This window comes from Nerophis lumbriciformis, linkage group LG35 (genome assembly GCF_033978685.3).
Source record: "Nerophis lumbriciformis linkage group LG35, RoL_Nlum_v2.1, whole genome shotgun sequence".
NCBI classification, from domain to species: Eukaryota; Metazoa; Chordata; class Actinopteri; order Syngnathiformes; family Syngnathidae; genus Nerophis; species Nerophis lumbriciformis.
In genome coordinates this window covers 12,146,156-12,162,500 of record NC_084582.2, presented here as the reverse complement: position 1 = coordinate 12,162,500, position 16,345 = coordinate 12,146,156, and the positions used below count along the sequence as shown (strand labels likewise).

The 16,345-nt window shown below is 40.0% G+C and overlaps 2 protein-coding genes across 3 annotated transcripts; one reads left to right on the top strand and one right to left on the bottom strand.

The window, feature by feature from the left end:
* Positions 1–1,831: 1,831 nt before the first annotated feature.
* lsm11 (LSM11, U7 small nuclear RNA associated) lies at positions 1,832–9,272 on the bottom strand. The gene is made up of 4 exons (XM_061927755.2): positions 8,780–9,272; positions 7,701–7,840; positions 7,531–7,614; positions 1,832–2,218 (listed from the first exon to the last, which is right to left on the bottom strand). The coding sequence occupies exons 1-4, from the start codon at positions 9,216–9,218 to the stop codon at positions 1,931–1,933; spliced, it is 951 nt and encodes a 316-aa protein (XP_061783739.2). The 5' UTR covers positions 9,219–9,272; the 3' UTR covers positions 1,832–1,930.
* Positions 9,273–9,463: 191 nt separating this feature from the next.
* Positions 9,464–15,864, top strand: thg1l (tRNA-histidine guanylyltransferase 1-like). 2 transcript variants are annotated; one of them, XM_061927756.2, is made up of 7 exons: positions 9,464–9,868; positions 12,093–12,296; positions 13,775–13,951; positions 14,031–14,200; positions 14,280–14,368; positions 14,869–14,976; positions 15,612–15,864. In XM_061927756.2, exons 2-7 carry the CDS (start codon positions 12,103–12,105, stop codon positions 15,771–15,773), a joined length of 900 nt encoding a protein of 299 aa, XP_061783740.2. In that variant the 5' UTR covers positions 9,464–9,868; positions 12,093–12,102; the 3' UTR covers positions 15,774–15,864. The 2 variants fall into 2 exon arrangements, with proteins under 2 accessions (XP_061783740.2, XP_072768451.1); XM_072912350.1 differs by lacking the exons at positions 9,464–9,868; positions 12,093–12,296 and having other exon boundaries at positions 13,885–13,951; positions 14,126–14,200.
* The last annotated feature ends 481 nt before the right edge of the window (positions 15,865–16,345 follow it).

Genomic DNA, 16,345 nt, shown 5'->3' with positions numbered 1-16,345 from the left:
AAAGGAAAGTGTAGCCAGCTGGGACAAGGATTAACATAAATGTGTGAAAAATGTAACATTTCAGTAAGAGTTAAAAATGTCCTGATAATGTTCATAAACAACTTTAGGGAGCGGGGGGGACAGGTTTTATTTTTGTATTTATTCATAAAACATGCAATCAAATCAACTCGCAGGACATTTTGCTTGATTAAAAAAAAAAGTATTTTGGAATATATACATTTTTTTCCCAGGTGACACAAATGGCAGCAATGGATCTATTGACTTTTTACAAACTTTGCGACAGAAGCTGTCGTTTGATGTCATCAGTTCCTTTTTGCTGGTGGTGTTCGATGGGTGCCGTGCCCGGAAATACTGACCAGGAGAAACCGAACCCGTGACGAGGCGGAAATGCAATTTAATATTTAATATATTCTTTACGTCTGCAGAAGAAAGGAAGTTTAATTCCCGACGGTAGAACTTAACCCTCATACGTAAAGTGGGCGCGACTCTGCACTGTCATCATAATGAACTAAAACTGATCCAGTAATAGTGTTTTTCAACCTTTTTTTGAGCGAAGGCACATTTTTTGCGTTGAAAAAATGCGGAGGCACACCACCAGCAGAAATCATTAGAAAACGAAACTCAGTTGACAGTAAAAAGTCGTCGTCGCAATTGTTGGATATGACTTTAAACCATAACCAAGTATGCATCGATATAGCTCTCGTCTCAAAGTAGATGTACTGTCACATCACTCCGTGACTTATTTGGAGTTTTTTGCTGTTTTCCTGTGTAGTGTTTTAGTTCTTGTCTTGCGCTCCTATTTTGGTGGCTTTTTCTCTTTTTTTTGGTATTTTCCTGTAGCAGTTTCATGTCTTCCTTTGGGCGATATTTCCCGCATCTACTTTGTTTTAGCATTCAAGAATAATTTCAGTTGTTTTTATCCTTCTTTGTGGGGACATTGTTGATTGTCATGTCATGTTCGGATGTACATTGTGGACGCCGCCTTTGCTCCACAGTAAGTTTTTGCTGTCGTCCAGCATTCTGTTTTTGTGTACTTTGTAGCCAGTTCAGTTTTAGTTTCGTTCTGCATAGCCTTCCCTAAGCTTCAATGCCTTTTCTTAGCGGCACTCGCTTTTTGTTAATTTTTGGTTTAAGCATTAGACACTTTTTTTTACCTGCACACTGTCGTCCGCATATTGTGATCACGACAAACCATGTTTCAGACATCTACAAAGCATTTGTAGATGCTGCCACCTGCTGACATGGAAGAGTATTACACGGTTACTCTGCCGAGCTCTAGACAGCACCGACACTCAACAACGGCACATTTGCAGATTATTACTACTGGTTTGCAAAAAATATATTTAACCCAAATAGGTGAAATGACATATACTCCCACGGCACACTGGTTGAAAAACATTGCAGTAATATAATTACAAATGGTACATGATTGTAAATGCAGAACGATAGTAAATAAGCGAGTTAAAATGCATAGTTGCCGCTGATAAAACCAAAAGTGACGTCCGCCATTGAAACCTAAAGCATTCGACGACTTCCATGAGATGCAGTAAATTGTGCTTTTATGGGTAATGTGCCCATTAAAGAGTAAAGGCAATCCGAGACGTCAGGACAAATGACAGCTTTTGAGTGCCATCTGCAATCCCAAGCCTCACAAACTCAATTATTCATAATGCATTTATGAAGCCCGCTGAGACTGCGCTGTCAGTCCTGTTCAAACTAAGTGGAAAAGCAACATCAAGAGACAATTTGGAGATAATGGCAACACGGCGCTATGTCTATGCTGCCACCTGCTGGCTGAAAACGGCGATGCACTGACAAGGGATTTGAGGGAGACAGAAAACAAGACAAGTTTTATTTGTATATTTGTGCGGAAGAATGTTCCATATCAATATGATGTATGAACTAGTCTACAAAAAGAACCACAGCACAGTCAGAGTGCTTGTGGGTTGACCAGTAGAATGTTCTCACCCCGGATAAAAAGCTGGTTGACGTGGCGAGTTTGAACCTTGCCGTAAGTCCTGCAGTCTTTCTCCTTACCTGCCTTTGGCTCCTGTGTCTTCAGGGGCTCTGATGTCTCGCCATGGCCCCGCTCTCCGGCGGCGCGCTCACTCGAGTGTTTTGAAGTCACTTTGCGATTGGAAGGCGGACACGTGCTGGTTTCTCCCTGGACTCTGTGCTCTGTTGCTGAGCTCTCCTGGAGCTTTAACTTCTCAAAGAGCTGTGCAAAGATTTCAAGCACGTTGGCGAGAGTGACAACCATCTACTTCACACATAGTTAGTCCTAGGCCTGGGATGACTATTAATACATCAATTAAACGGTAAATGAAAATTAAATCACAGTATTTTTCGGACTATAAGTCGCAGTTTTTTTTATAGTTTGGCCGGGGATGCGACTTATACTCAGGAGCGACTTGTGTGTGAAATTATTAACACATTACCGTAAAATATCAAATATTATTTAGCTCATTCACGTAAGAGACTAGACGTATAAGATTTCATGGGATTTAGCAATTAGGAGTGACAGATTGCTTGGTAAACGTATAGCATGTTCTACACTGCAAAAAGCCAGTGTTCAAAAACAAGGGAAAAAAAACACAAAAATGAGGGGTATTTTACTTGAACTAAGCAAAATTATCTGCCAATAGAACAAGAAAATTTGGCTTGTCAAGACTCAAAATAAGTATATTCTCACTAATAACAAGTGCACTTTTCTTGGTAGGAAAAAAAAAAGAGACCTTTGTGTTTAAGTAAATGCTAGTGCCATTATGTTGACATAATGATATGCACTCGGCATTAAATTTCTTGAAACCAGCAAACTTAAACTAAAAACTAATTTATTGTTCTTAATGGAAAGGCAACAAGGCAACCGCTTGTTACTCTCGGGGTCTCCTAGCCGCTCAGGCAAATCATATTGTCTAAAGATGCATTTTTCCATCGATAACATGACATCATCGCGCCAAGTGCGTGCTCTTTCAGTCAATTAGTGCGCATATAATATACAGCCCAGCCCCCGGACAAATGTTATTGTAATTTTGAAGAATTTATCTGAATGTGCATGAACTATTTCTGTTCAAAATTGTTTGAAATGTCACATGTTAAATGTTTAAATATTAACGGTCAGTTTACTGTATTGTGCCGGCTGTACTAATATAGGAGTACATCTTTTCTATTGTTTCATTGAAAATAAAACAGCAAAGTCCATTTGTCTGTCATCCGTTTTAATTATGAGACACAATTGTGTCAAAATCTTTTTTTTTTTCTTGCTTGAAATAAAAAATTATTACTTTAAAAAAGTAGTTTTATACTTGTGAGTGTTGATGACACAGCTTTGCAACAGTTGATATTCTAGTTTCAAGCATGTTTTACTCAATATAGGTCATCAAATCTCAGCAACAAGCTGTAATATCTTACTGAGATCATTTAGGACCAAAACATTTAAAACAAGTAAAACACTCTAACATAAAATCTGCTTAGTGAGAAGAATGATCTTATCAGACAGAAAATAAGCAAATATCACCCTTATTTGAGATATTTAATCTTACTTAGATTTCAGTTTTTGCAGTGTAGACGTATACGATTTCATGGGATTTAGCGATTAGGAGTGACAGATTGTTTGGTAAACGTATAGCATGTTCTATATGTTATAGTTATTTGAATGACTCTTACTATAATATGTTATGTTAACATACCAGGCACGTTCTCAGTTGGTTATTTATGCCTCATATAACATACACTTATTCAGCCTGTTGTTCACTATTCTTTATTTATTTTAAATTGCCTTTCGAATGTCTATTCTTGGTGTTGGGTTTTATCAAATAAATTTCCCCAAAAAATGCGACTTATACTCCAGTGCGACTTAAATATGTTTTTTTCCTTCTTTATTATGCATTTTCAGCCGGTGCGACTTATACTCCGAAAAATACGGCACTAACTTTTCGGTGTTTATCCTTGTCATCTGCTTTTAAACTGTGTTAGAGGGTTCACTCTGTGCATCGCTCTCAGCACCGTAGCATGTTTATTTAACAGCAGGATTAAATGAACAGAGTGAACCCTCTTGTCCGTCATCCATTGTCTTTGTCTCGGTGGGTGGAGGCGGGACACTAGCTTACACACACAGGATGTATGGGCCAATCCTTGCTCGTGAGAAGCACCATAAAGCAACAAAAATGAGGAGAGAAAAAACAGGATTACAAAGCCAAATGTCTGGTGTGGGAGTATTTCAGCTTTAAAAGAGGGAACAAGATGAGCCCGACAACACAGACAAACAATTCAGTATGTCCAATTTGTAGGAAAATGATGGCAACAACAACAACAAAACCGGTCATGTTGATCAAACCGGGGAAAACTGCACTTCACAATGTTTAATGTTTAGTGAAGTGCAATTTTTGCTAACAGAAATTGAGAGTACATTTTATTTTTGTTTTTTTAACTTATTTAGTATAATTTAAAAGTTACTGATCTTCCAATTACAGTAGTAACAAATAAATACTAATGAGAAATCAACATTTATTGCATTTGAAAGCAATACTTACATTATTGTTATATATTATGATTACATTAGTGCCTAATTTAATCTCAAAATATTGCTGACAAGAATATTGTTTATCAGTAATAACGCATAAGTACTTGCGCACATACATTAGGTACTGTACATACGCTCCCACATTCATACACAAATACTGTACACACGTACACACACACGGCACATACATCCACATGCACGTTCACTGTACAAACATACATACAGTACAGGCCAAAAGTTTGGACAAACCTTCTCCTCATTCAATGCGTTTTCTTTATTTTCAAGACTATTTACATTGTAGATTGTCACTGAAGGCATCACAACTATGAATGAACACATGTGGAATTATGTACTTAACAAAAAAAGGTGAAATAACTGAAAACATGTTTTATATTCTCGTTTCTTCAAATTAGCCACCTTTTGCTCTGGTTACTGCTTTGAACACTTTTGGCATTCTCTCGATGAGCTTCAAGCACACCGGTGAAGAGAAAAACATTTCAGGTGACTACCTCTTCAAGCTCATCGAGAGAATGCCAAGAGTGTGCGAAAAAGTAATCAGAGCAAAGGGTGGCTATTTTGAAGAAACTAGAATATAAAACATGTTTTCAGTTATTTCCTCTTTTTGTGTTAAGTACATAACTCCACATGTGTTAATTCATAGTTTTGATGCCTTCAGTGACAATCTACAATATAAATAGTAATGAAAACGCATTGAATGAGCAGAAGGTTTGTCCAAACTTTTGGCCTGTACTGTACATATATACTGAACATACACAAGCACATATGCACACACACACTCATGCATATGATCATGTCTCAAACATATATTAACATTGTTCCCCCCACAGAAAACTAGGTAAGACATGGCACACTGATAAAACTTCACCTGTTTTTACTATAACAATCTACAAGGTTAATATAGTTTGCTTCTCTTTCTTCCCCTCCATTTATCTACTTTCTTTTGTAATTCATGTTTTCAGTACATATATGTATTGTTGCATTTGAAACTATCGTATTGTTGATAATGGAGGTAAGTATTATTATTATTCATTATTAATAGTGTTATTTTTATTGGTCCATTTGTAGTGCAATATTTTTCATTGTCATTTCTGTTATTAACATTTACTTCACTAACTGCTTGTATGCTATCATGTTTTGATTCATATTTGTACATATCGTATTTGCTGATGTTCTGTTGTTGTTGTCTCTCTGTCGTATCCCCCTCGTGTCCACGCGATTTCCCCACCTGTCTAACTTTTTTCTTTTTTCTACCCCTTCCTGTGCCAAAATTTTTTTTTTAAATCAATTTAATAAAGTGAATTACAAATAAGGCAACAAGAGAAGTATCCCACACTTCTCTTTTGTGAAGTAAATCTTTACAGCAGATATGGGCATCTACATCAATAATATAATTTGCCTGAGTGGCTGGACAGGACAAAAAAAAAGTTATAATTTGTGGGCCAATATATCATCCAGCAAAATGTATTATTGGCCCATGCCTAGTAAATCCCACTTCTCCTCAATATCAAACAGCTAAATAATTTCAGGAAATTATGCAGTGTGCATATCAATTAGTGGCTTCAGCTCACTTAGGTATAAAACATTCTGCCTTAGCAAAAATAATTAGCAGAGATATAAAACTGTGCTTTTTTCTACTGTAATATTTGGTTACATTATTTGGCTAACAAGAGGACCAAATTAGAAACACTCTTTTAAAAATATTGTGTATTATTATTTGTACAAAGTGCAATCATTTAAGGTGCAATATGAATATATATTTATGTATGAACATAACTAGTGTTGTTGTTGTTATTATTACTCATTTTAGTTTACCGTATTTTCCGCACTATTAGCCGCACCTAAAAACCAAAAATGTACTCAAAAACTGACAGTGCGGCTTATAACCCGGTGCGCTTTATATATGGATTAATATTAAGATTCATTTTCATAAAGTTTCGGTCTCGCAACTACGGTAAACAGCCGCCATCTTTTTTCCCCGTAGAAGAGGAAGTGCTTCTTCTTCTACGCAAGCAACCGCCAAGGTAAGCACCCGCCCCCATAGAACAGGAAGCGCTTCTTCTTCTACTGTAAGCAACCACCCGCCCGCGTAGAAGAAGAAGAAGAAGCGCGCGGATATTACGTTTCATTTCCTTTGTGTGTTTACATCTGTAAAGACCACAAAATGGCTCCTACTAAGCGACAGGTTTCCGGTTCATGAAAAGACGCAATCTCTCCATCCGCACACGGACTACTATTTCACAGCAACTGCCTAAAGACTTTCAAGAAAAGCTGGCTACTTTCCGTGCATATTGTAAAAACAAGATAGCTGAAAAACAGATCCGGCCAGAGAACATTATCAACATGGACGAGGTTCCACTGACTTTTGATATTCCTGTGAACCGCACTGTGGATACAACGGGAGCACGTACGGTGAATATTCGCACCACAGGGAATGAGAAGTCATCCTTCACTGTGGTTCTAGCTTGCCATGCTAATGGCCAGAAACTTCCACCCATGGTGATATTCAAAAGGAAGACCTTGCCAAAAGAGACCTTTCCAGCCGGCGTCATCATAAAAGCTAACTCGAAGGGATGGATGGATGAAGAAAAGATGAGCGAGTGGTTAAGGTAAGTTTACGCGAAGAGGCCGGGTGGCTTTTTTCACGCAGCTCCGTCCATGTTGATATACGACTCCATGCGCGCCCACATCACGCTGGTTTTTAATATATTATTAAAGTTTGACTGACCTATCTGACTGTTTTTTTGACATTCCTTTAGCGCAGTTAGATGCGGCTTATAACACGGGGCGGCTTATAGGTGGACAAAGTTTTGAAATATGCCGTTCATTGAAGGCGCGGCTTATAACCCAGGGCGGCTTATGGTGCGGAAAATACGGTATTACCTTTTACTTTTTTACTGAACGCAAGTTTTGCAGTACAACCACAGAATTATCCCCGTCGCGGTATGAATAAATGGTATTATATCCGATGGCAGACAGTAGCAAAGTACCCGAGTGATGGTGAGGGCTTTCTCATGGTACAAGGCCTCCCCGAGAAGAGGCTCTCTGTATGTTTCGTCGACATCCACCATCGCCTGCCACAGACAAATGAAAAGTAACATTATTTGGCAGCCATCTTAGATCCAAACTAAAAGCCTACACATTGGCCTGCTTAGCTCACCATGTTCCAGAACTTGTCAAACGCCACAATGAAGCCAGAGCACACGCCCCTCAATCCTTTGAAGGTCCTGATGTGCACTTTGACCCTTATCCTCTCCTCCACACATCGGTAGAGCTCGCCCAAAGGACTGCCTTTGCAAACTGCACACAAACAGGTCTCAGATCAGTTTTAAAAGCTTAAGTAAATAAGCATGTCAACAACACGTTATCTATAATTGGTTTAATCAGCTGGAAGTAGCACACTTTTTTTGTAATTTAATAACAAAAACTTCATAAGGCCTACACAAGTGTCACTATTGCCCCTTTGTAGTAGAAGTGCTTCCCAATTGCAAAACACTGTGTGAGCATGTGTGTGTGTGTGTGGAGTTTGTCCAATGAAATAAAAGACTGGTTTTCCCAAAATGACTGCCATACCAACCTGCATGTTTTATGACCAAATAAGTTACAAGGATGTGAACATCCTTTGAGAAAAAAGTGAAACAAAAGGAATATTTCTATCAGCACAACTCAGAAACATTTGTTTGAATTAAAACTACATTTCCTGTAATTGGGTGCATTTTAACACAATATTTTTTACTTTGGCTTTATTTTTATCAACCAACCTCTTTTAGCTGTCTTTTTGACACTTACATGTCATGTCCCATGTAATGTACCACAGCATTTTTACGTTCTTTAGCAGATCATTTACAAACATCATTATCATTCAAAATGTAATGTAAAACTCTATTACATGAATGATCATATGCTTGGCACTCGGCATCAAGGGTTGGAATTGGGGGTTAAATCACCAAAAATGATTCCCGGGCGCAGCCACCGCTGCTGCTCACTGCTCCCCTCACCTCCCAGGGGATGATCAAGGGTGATGGGCCAAATGCAGATATACTAATTCAGTATGACGAAGAATGTTTTAATGTAGACACATGGAATCATCATACTGCTGTGATTATATGCATCAAGTGTTCATTCAAGGCTAAGGCAAAATATCAAGATATATATCGTGTATCGCGATATGGCCTTAAAATATCGAGATATTTAAAAAAGGCCATATCGCCCAGCCCTAAGTTTGAGTATTAAACTTACGGGTCATCCTAGTCAGGACATTTTTCTGCGGCTTCTGTCGTCGGCGTGGTCGCGGCGTGCTGCTGCCTTCTCCCTCGTCCTCACCCTCCGCCTTCTTCTTCACCATGAGCTGCTTCAGCCTCTCGATACGCTCCGGGTCGGCCACCCCTTTCATTGCCCTTTGCCGCTTTTTCTCCACGTTCTCCGGCTTGGCTCTGCCTCGGCCGCCCTTGAGGAAGCTCTCGTACTGGGAGACGTTGTCGAAACATTTGATGTTGGGAAAGGGCAGCGACACAGTGGGAGAATACAAGGCCAGCAGCGGGTCGAAACTTCCGGAGCAGACGTCTGTTTTGGACGCGTCGTCGTCCTGTGACGAAGACGGGTCGCTGTGTTGGGACGTCGAGGCTGTTTCTTCACTATCTGGCTTTTCTGCCCCGCTCTGCCTCTCTTTCTCCTCCATGTTTGTTTGAAAGCGCCGCAGTTTAACACACGCTCTCGCAAAGCACCATGGGAAATGCGTGCGCTATTTAAAGCTCGAGCGTTCACTCGCCAAACATTAAACATTGCTATGCTCGTGCTTTTAGCGATATAAAACCTTTTGTAATTGTTTTGGTATATACATTTATATGTACATTATAGTATTGTTTTGTTATTAAGTAAATGTCTAATTTGCATCAGCACTACAAAAGCGACTTTTCAATATTATCTAATGAAATATACGATCTTTGCTCACGACCGGGTTATCATTTATACACAGTGTTTATACAACCCACCAATATTTCTAACGATTTCTAAATTATAGTTATATTTCAGCGTGTCAGGATGTAATTTATTTCATAAATTAAACGAAAGGTTATTTTTTTCCTGAATTACAGGGGATCCGGAACTACCTGTAATACGCCCCAGTTGTTACTCGGACCATATGTAGTGATGGACCGATGCTACACAACTCGCATGAGTGATGCAATGTTTTTAAATTAATGTTGATAATTGTTTGTGTTCTAATTTATTTAAGAAGAAAACGGGTTTGGTAAAAAAATAATACAGCATTCAGAAGACCGTTTTGGAGTAACCCGTTGACGTAATCTTGCGAGAGATTCGCATCAATTGGTAAGTCTGACTGATGAGTATTTGGAACACACTCAGCCTTTCTTATTCGTCTCCTTTTATAGTTTTACTTTATTTTGTTTGAGTAAAAGCCACTCTATCATCAGCTTTATTTCACTGACGGCGTTTCGAAGCGAATCGGCTTGTCTGCTAACTATATCTTTATGCAGTTGAGATTGATTGATTGAAACTTTTATTAGTAGATTGCACAGTGAAGTACATATTCCGTACAATTGACCACTAAATGGTAACACCCGAATACGTTTTTTAACTCGTTTAAGTCGGGGTCCACTTAAATTAATTCATCCATCCATTTTCTACCGCTTATTCCCTTCGGGGTCGCGGGGGGCGCCTGAGCCCATCTCAGCTACAATCGGGCGGAAGGCGGGGTACACCCTGGACAAGTCGCCATCTCATCGCAGGGCCAACACAGATAGACAGAAAACATTCACACTCACATTCACACACTAGGGCCAATTTAGTTTTGCCAATCAACCTATCCCCAGGTGCATGTCTTTGGAGGTGGGAGGAAGCCGGAGTACCCGGAGGGAACCCACGCAGTCACGGGGAGAACATGCAAACTCCACACAGAAAAATCCTGAGTCTGGGATTGAACCCAAGACTACTCAGGACCTTCGTATTGTGAGGCAGACGCACAAATTAATTCATGATACAGATATATACTATTTTCATAATACAGTCATCACACAAGATAATCATCAAAGTATATACATTGAACTATTTACATTATTTACAATCCGGGGTATGGGATATGGAGGGGGTGGGGGGTTAGGTTCACTTCAGTCATCAACAATTGCATCACCAGAGAAATTGGAACAGTGTAGGACTGACTTGGTAGGATATGTACAGCAAGTAGTGGACACAGAGAGAGAGATCAGAAAGTATAAGAAAAAGTGTCTACATTTGATTATTTACAATCCGAAGAGGTATGATGTGGAAGGGAGGGTGTTAGTTTAGGGTTGAAGTTGCCTGGAGGTGTTCTATTAGTGCGGTTTTGAAGGAGGCTAGACATGCCCATTCTTTTACACCTGTTGGGAGTGCATTCCATATTGATGTGGCATAGAAAGAGAATGAGTTAAGACCTTTGTTAGATCGGAATCTGGGTTTAATGTGGTTAGTGGAGCTCCCTCTGGTGTTGTGGTTATGGCGGTCATTTACATTAAGGAAGTAGTTTGACATGTACTTCGGTATCAGGGAGGTGTAGTGGATTTTATAGACTAGGCTCAGTGCAAGTTGTTTTACTCTGTCCTCCACCCTGAGCCAGCCCACTTTGGAGAAGTGGGTAGGAGTGAGGTGTGATCTGGGGTGGAGGTCTAGAAGTAATCTGAGTAGCTTGTCCTGGGATGTTTGGAGTCTAGATTTGAGGGTTTTGGAGGTGCTAGGGTACCAGGAGGTGCATGCGTAATCGAAAAAGGGTTGAATGAGAGTTCCCGCTAGAATCTTCATGGTGCTTTTGTTGACCAGAGAGGAGATTCTATAGAGAAATCTCGTTCGTTGGTTGACCTTTTTGATTACCTTGGTTGCCAGGAAAGATTAGCCTCTAGAATGGAACCTAGGTAGGTGACCTCATCTTTCCTGGTGATAACAATGTCACCCACTTTTATAGTGAAGTCATTGACTTTCTTAAGGTTGATGTGGGACCCAAATAGGATGGATTCCGTTTTACCCAAGTGTATGGATAGCTTGTTGTCAGCGAGCCAGGTGCAAATTCTACAGAGTTCAGCACTGAGGATTTTCTCCAACTGTGACTTGTCCTTGCCGGATACCAGCAGGGCCGAGTCATCCGCAAACAAAAACAGTTCACAGTCGCATGCTGATGACATGTCGTTTATGTATATTAGGAACAGTAAAGGCCCTAATATACTGCCTTGGGGGACGCCACAGCTTACTGAGAGGGGGGGGGGGCACGGTGCCGTTCACCTCTACCACCTGTTTCCTCCCCTCCAAGTAAGATTGGCTCCAGCACCCCCCGCGACCCCGAAAGGGACAAGCGGTTGAAAATAGATGGATGGATGGATAACTACATGGTTTGACGACTTTTGTATATTGTATTTGTGCAGTAATACAATTTTAAAATGTCTGAATGCATTGTAAGGACTCTCTTGTAAATATGCATTCACAATCCTAGTGAGTCCTCTCTGTTTTAAACCAAAGTTTAATTAAGAAAAAAAGAAAAAGAAAACTTATGTTGGCTTTTTCCTTGCAGGGGCACCCCGATGCTTCCTTTCCACATCAACAGATATCACCAGGGCATAAAGACCTGTGTTATTAAACCTCTGGCTTGTCTGTTTACCTGCACTCATACCATGGCCAAGAGCAAGTTTGAATATGTGAGGACCTTTGAAGTCGATGACACCTGTCTGAGAAACTGCTACATAGTTGTGCGTCTGGATGGGCGCAACTTCCACAAGTGAGTCTACTTTCTTGAAGGCCTTGCAAAAAGATGCGAGGTGATGCTGTAGAGCAGTGATCCTCAACAGGCGGACCGCGGTCCATGTCCGGACCCAGCGACGTGTCCGTCCGGACCCAGCACGAATTATAGTAAAAAAAAAATAAAAATAAAAAAATGTTTTTTTATTATTATAATTACGGTATAATTATTATAAAAATATATAATAATTGTATTTATCTGTGAGTTATCGCTAGCGCAAGTCAACGTTCTTTGTTGTTTTTAGTCAAATATCTCCACGTTTCGTTTACACTTCTCGTGTCTCACTCACTCCGTCTCTCTCTCTCTCTCTCTCTCTCTCTCTCTCTCTCTCTCTCTCTCTCTCTCTCTCTCTCTCTCTCTCTCTCTCTCTCTCTCTCTCTCTCTCTCTCAGAGAGAGAAAGAGTGAGAGCGAGAGAACGCCACTCTGATTGGCTAATTCCGGGGTATGGGTTGTCATCTCTTTCACAACGACGCGCTGATAGGCTGTTACCACCTGGGTCATGTGCACAGTGCATGGAACCTTTCGCTGCAGGCACACAGTTGTCTCGTATCGCTACTTCGCTAACTGTTCACTTGTCAGTCACTGAATGTGAATCAAATCACAATGGCATGCTCCAAGTTGGCTCAGGCTGGTAAAAGAAAGGTGGACAGGGAAAACCGACGTTTCAAGGAAGAATGGACAGAGCAATATGTTTTCATCCTACCTACTGCAAGTACCAGACCAATGTGTCTACTATGCAACACTACTGTTGCTCTGGTGAAAAGTGAAAATCTGAAACGTCACTATCTGAAAGAGCACTGCGAATTTGAAGAGACATTTCCTCATGATTCAGAGCTAAGAAAAAAAAATCACGAGGCTGAAAAAGCCATATGAAACATCAAGCAAGATTTTTGTTAAATCTATGACACAACAACAAATAGCAACAGAGCAGTAACGTGCGGTGAGGTTGATGGCTGGTGAGGCACTGACTTCAACACAGTCAGATTTACAAACATATGAACCCTAAAGAGTATCTTATTCACCATTTGATTGGCAGCAGTTAACGGGTTATGTTTAAAAGTTCATACAAGCATTCTTCCCTGCTTGGCACTCAGCATTAGGGTTGGAATTGGGGGTTAAATCACCAAAAATTATTCCCGGGCGCAGCGCCGCTGCTGCCCACTGCTCCCCTCACCTCCCAGGGGGTGATCAAGGGATGGGTCAAATGCAGAGGACACATTTTTTCAAAGTTCTTATTTATTTTTGTTTCAAAGAAAATATTTCATGTATTTTATTGGATATTTATTTTATTTTTGTTAATTTTAAGAAAATGTTAAACTACCTACCTCCTGCTATTATATAAGCTTGACCGATAATAAACGGACCCAGCCTGTTTCAAAAAAACATTTGTGGACCTTCAAGATTTGTACTTGAGGACCCCTGCTGTAGAGGATTATTTAATTGTGCTGTTGTTCAGGTTTGCAGAGCAGCACAAGTTCACCAAGCCGAATGACAACAGGGGTCTGGGACTGATGGCCCGCAGTGCTCGTTCGGTCATGGAGGAACTAGATGATATTATTATTGCATATGGACAAAGTGATGAGTTCAGTTTTGTTTTCAAGAGAACCTCTACCTGGTTCAAGAGGAGATCCAGGTAACCCTTTGGCAACATTAATAATACTTGTGTTGCTGTTGTTGTTGCCTGACTTATCTTCTCTCTGCTCACTTGGCAGCAAGCTTATGACCCACGTGGCCTCGCAGTTCTCATCCTCTTATGTATTTTACTGGAAAGATTTTTTTGGGGAGCAGCCCCTCCTCTACCCACCAGGATTTGATGGCCGCGTGGTGCTGTATCCCAGCAACCGCAACCTTAAAGACTACCTCAGCTGGAGGCAAGCAGACTGTAAGTATGCAAAATCTGTAATTACTCAAAGTTGGTTAATTAATCCAGAACGATGAATGACAATTTTTTCCCCCTTTAGGTCACATAAATAATTTGTACAACACAGTGTTTTGGACTTTAGTGCAGAAAAGTGGGCTGACCACAATCCAGGCGGAGGATCGCCTCAAAGTGAGTATTCAACATGGTGTGTTATTTCATAGCATGGTTATATGCCAAAAGTTCATGTCAAGTTGTGTATTAATCATTAAAATTGGTATGTACATTATAGAAATACCTTTAATAACATGCCACACGTTTCCCAAAGGCCTGAGAACGACTTCTATTAGGTTCTACTACTTGATTGAATCAATAACAATTTTTGTTGTACTTCAAAAAATAAACTACAGCAGTTATAAAAAATGGGCCACTTTGCACAATGTCCTCGTTTTAACTGTTATATGCAGTACACACGCTTGCCACATGGTGGGGCTAGTTGTATTTTCTATCATGATGGTGCTTGCTGTTATACTGATCTTTCAACTCCTTGGATCATCTGATTACTGGTAGTGCTTCGACTTCACATAACTATTGAGCTAATTCTACAAAAATTAAACTTATATGTCAAATAGATATGAATAAATCACATGTTGTCTTTACATAAATATAGTCATATTTCTTTTCACCTACAGGGAACGTTAGCTGGCGACAAAAACGAGATCTTGTTCTCAGAGTTTGACATCAACTACAACAATGAACCTGCCGTCCATAGGAAAGGCACCACACTCATCTGGGAAAAGGTGAGGTGAAAATACTCACTTGCTCACCATCACAAGTCTTGAATTAAATGCCCTGGAATTTTTTCAGTAATGTCTTTCTTAGAACATGTGTAAAAGCAATTTAACCTTCATTAACATGGAAACAACAAAACACCCAGTTAGGAAACAATAGGTATATAATAATATGCATGATGATTAAAGTTTTGTCCAACTTTAGAGACCCGGTTTTACCAAAAATGTTGGTCACATTCCAAATAGTAGAATATTTGACTTTATAGAGGTTCCTTTGTACATGACTTGTGCACACTCATGATATGACAATGTTGTTTACTGTTAAGAATTCTTAGCAGTATCACTATTAACTTGGTCAAAAGAGCGTTAAATATCAAGATTAACAGTATTCTCGTTAATAGGGCAGTCTGTGAATAATCTCAACATGATGTCATTTAGTATTTGTATTGTTATTCAGTAGCTGGGCCCTCAGGCAATGGGCCTGCTTATCCTCACCATACTTCTGTCTTTCATTACCACCAAGCAGTTGTTGTTTTTTTATTTGGGATACATAACTACACCCGATAGCTTACACATTGTTGTCCTTCTAAGTTCCTTCATAGCATCTTTAACTATTTTTCAACTTCATATTTGTTCTTTTCCAGCGAGACGAAACCGTGACCAAACAAAAGAGTTTAGCAAATGATGAGAAGAAGGAAGTGCTTGTGACTCGGAGCAGGAAGAGTGTGCAGTCCTACGTCTGTGACATCATAGGAGAACAGTTTTGGGAACAACACCCTGATGTTCTGGAGGATGATGACTGCTAGCGCAAACTTCTAATGAACTGATAACTACAATAATGGACCCATATCAGCCAATAAACACACATTACCAATAATAAACCTAAATAAATGACTTCTTAATTTGTCAGATTAAGGCAACGCATTTTTTATTATGGTATGCAAGCATATATAGCACAGGTGTCAACCACAGGTGTCAACCCCAAGGCCCAGAGACCAGATCTGGCCCGCTCCAAAAGCCTAGAAATAATATGTTTCAATAAAGTGCAATCAAACCTGCTGAAGACCCTAAGTCTTACACACCCATCTCACTTCTGTGTTCAATTTAAGATCGTGGAGAGAATGATTGGCCGCATCGAGCCAGTAGTGGATCCACAACTCCCACAAGAACAGTCCGGTTTACGTCGTGAACGGTCAATAGTCGACCAGATGACACTGTTTTCTCAAGATGTTGAGGACACCTTCCAGGAAAAAGAGAAGGCTGGAATAGTGTTGCTGGATTTTACAGCTGCCTATGCCACTGTTAACTCCACCTAAAGCTACTAAAGACCATCCCAGACCGGCATATGCTGAAGTTCTACATGGAAATGCTGACGAAC